At 40.1% G+C, this 2,500-nt stretch overlaps 1 protein-coding gene and 1 long non-coding RNA gene across 2 annotated transcripts in view; one reads left to right on the forward strand and one right to left on the reverse strand.

Moving 5' to 3' along the window:
* LOC138004018 (disks large homolog 5-like) overlaps positions 1-1,273 on the reverse strand; it is a 36,483-nt gene extending 35,210 nt beyond the window's left edge. The window contains exon 1 of the mRNA XM_068850406.1: positions 879-1,273. Within this exon, the coding sequence (XP_068706507.1) occupies positions 879-990 (112 nt within the window). The 5' untranslated portion in view covers positions 991-1,273. The remainder of the gene's footprint in view (positions 1-878) is intronic.
* Positions 411-2,500, forward strand: part of LOC138004020 (uncharacterized) — a 13,697-nt gene continuing 11,607 nt past the window's right edge. The window contains exons 1-2 of the long non-coding RNA XR_011123721.1: positions 411-543; positions 642-721. This is a non-coding gene — a long non-coding RNA (uncharacterized lncRNA). The remainder of the gene's footprint in view (positions 544-641; positions 722-2,500) is intronic.

Raw genomic sequence — 2,500 nt, forward strand, 5'->3', positions numbered from 1 at the left:
ATGGGCACTCCTTACACTAAAAACAAGTCAGGCGCCAACGTAGCATACAACAAAAAAAACTAGGGAGATCATTCATTAATAACTCTCACTCCGAGTCGATGGAATCAACTGGCTCAACATTGTATTTGGTGTGATGTTCCGTTAACATAGCCGGTGACAAGTGGTTTTCCATTAAATCACGACTTGAAACTTCAAAGTCACGAAATGTTAATTCTGATATAATACAACAAAGAAAACCAGACTGAACTCAAAGAAGGGTCAAGGCATAATCTTTGAACACATAAGTAGGTGAACCCGGTTTGTTATTTTGTTATCTTAACAACAAGAATAAAGTTTCTTTTACACGAAGTCGATCTCTTCATCAAATACCAATAGACAAAAGTCTCACACTACACGGGCTCATGAATGGCGAAGAACAACAGCACCGATTCAGTTATATTAGCTTAAAAGCTCTTGTAAATGAAATCTGAATTTAGGAGTCTTCCAATTGGCCTAAACGAAGACAAGCAACCCAAGATGAGACGTAAATCGTGAAACTCGAAGGTAACCTCAACTTAAATTTAACGATGAAATGCATGAAATTGGCAACCAATACTCAATGTGTATGTGCGTACGTAAACAACGCCAATTTTTCACGGCAGATACAAACTAACACATTTAAATCAACAAGAGAGTATCCAGGAGAAGGAAACCAGCCAAAAGTGGCAGTTTAAAATTTAAGGTAATAATTTAATGACCTTGCCATTAACATATTCGATGCGTCTTGTTCTTGTTGATCTCTGTGTTTGCTTATACCATGACCAAGCATTCCATGAACAAAACCCTGCTGGAAAGTTCTTTTAATGGACACGAGCGTTTAATTTAAGCCACAAACTTACCGTAGCATGGAGCATAACCGTAGATGCTTAACAAAAGGCTGCCTTTTCTCGCAGAGTTTCCATGTGCGTTGTTCAGCGGCGCCGAAGCCGTTTCATCCGCACTCAGCGCCATAGATTGCGGTCGCCTTAATTCGGCCCTGGTTGTGGTGATAACTCTATTTGCACTTCGATGAGCAAAACTTGCACGAAATCAAAGGGATGTGTTTCACGCTGACAAAAGCATGCTTCTTTTGTTGTTCTTTCTTTCCAAGACGGTGACTTAATTGTTTGACCTGCGCGTTGAACCTACTTTACAAGAGCTAAAAGTGTGACGTTACCGCCTCGAAAAATATCTCGCCCATCCTACGGAAACCACGAAATACAACCCAAGCAGAATTCACCGTCTAATCTTCGTTAATCTCTTAACTTGTTTTGCACATCTTCGATTAGCCAACTGCAAAACTAAATATTATTCTTTTCAATCGAATGCGACTCCTTGTTTTCTGACAAAAGTTGATTTGTTTTCTGACTCTTTTTGAATTGTTCTGAGAATTTTCTTGTCTTGCCAAATGCGTTAAAATTTAGCAATTGACCCTTTGAAGGAAATTTTGTACATTTAGACAAATCTCTTAAGAAAAAGAAGTCGATTCTTTTGGCCCACCATACTAACAAAGAAAAACCGCCGCTCCACAGCCAGTTTTAGGACGCCAAAAGCAAAAAAAAAAGTTACAAAGAAAGGCTTCGCATTCTGATCTGTTATCGCCTTTTGTACAGAAGATACAAAAAATTACATCATGCCTTAGATATTCTGTGGACTGCAATACGCTCCGTGCATTTATCATAATTCATTGCGCTGCGTGTGCCAATTGGTCATTTGACATCACGTGACAGTGTCACCTGGCACTTCTTGTTTTTGTTGTTCCTTCGCCTCCTTCCAGCGATACTAGAAAACAGCAAATTTTACAGGGGATACAGCTCTCCAGATCGTGGTTAAGAAATACAGAAAAGAGACAAATTACGATAACAAAAGAAACGTGTAATTCAGGCTTTATTTAGCTTCATCGAAAGAGGGCTGGGTTTCAGCTACGTAAATAAATGTCAAATGGGTTTTCGCAGCAACAATCCTACCAATGTACCACATCTCCAACCAAACACTTGTAAAAGCCGCAACAAGAAATGAAGGTGATTACGCGTCTTACTGTAGCCGAAGTCGACGACTAAAAGGAGAGAGCCTGGGTGCGATACTGTAAGCGATCGCGGCGAAGTCTTATCAACAGTTCTAAACAAGCGCTATCGTTCTTATCGTTCATATATGTTTTGGTCGCTATAGACAGTCAAAGATTGCAATAGAGGGAAGGCGTTAAGGAGTGACGACAAACAGCTATTACTGAGAACCTCTGGCGAAGCGGGGAGTACTTCCATCCCACGCCTGTTCTCCGTGTTCCTCCTTCAATTATTAAAATTTGCATGTGTTTCCGAGTCAAGTTCGAGTCGCGAGTCAAGTTCGAGTCTCGAGTCAAGTTCGAGTCAGGTGCCAAATCAAGTGTCGTTTTCCTTAACTTTTTTTTTTGGTTTTTGGTTTTTGTCTTTTGATAGTTTGTTGTCGTCGTTTTACCTTAAAGCTTTCACTGCTCCCAAAATGA

This window comes from Montipora foliosa, chromosome 5, assembly GCF_036669935.1.
Source record: "Montipora foliosa isolate CH-2021 chromosome 5, ASM3666993v2, whole genome shotgun sequence".
Lineage (NCBI taxonomy): Eukaryota > Metazoa > Cnidaria > Anthozoa > Scleractinia > Acroporidae > Montipora > Montipora foliosa.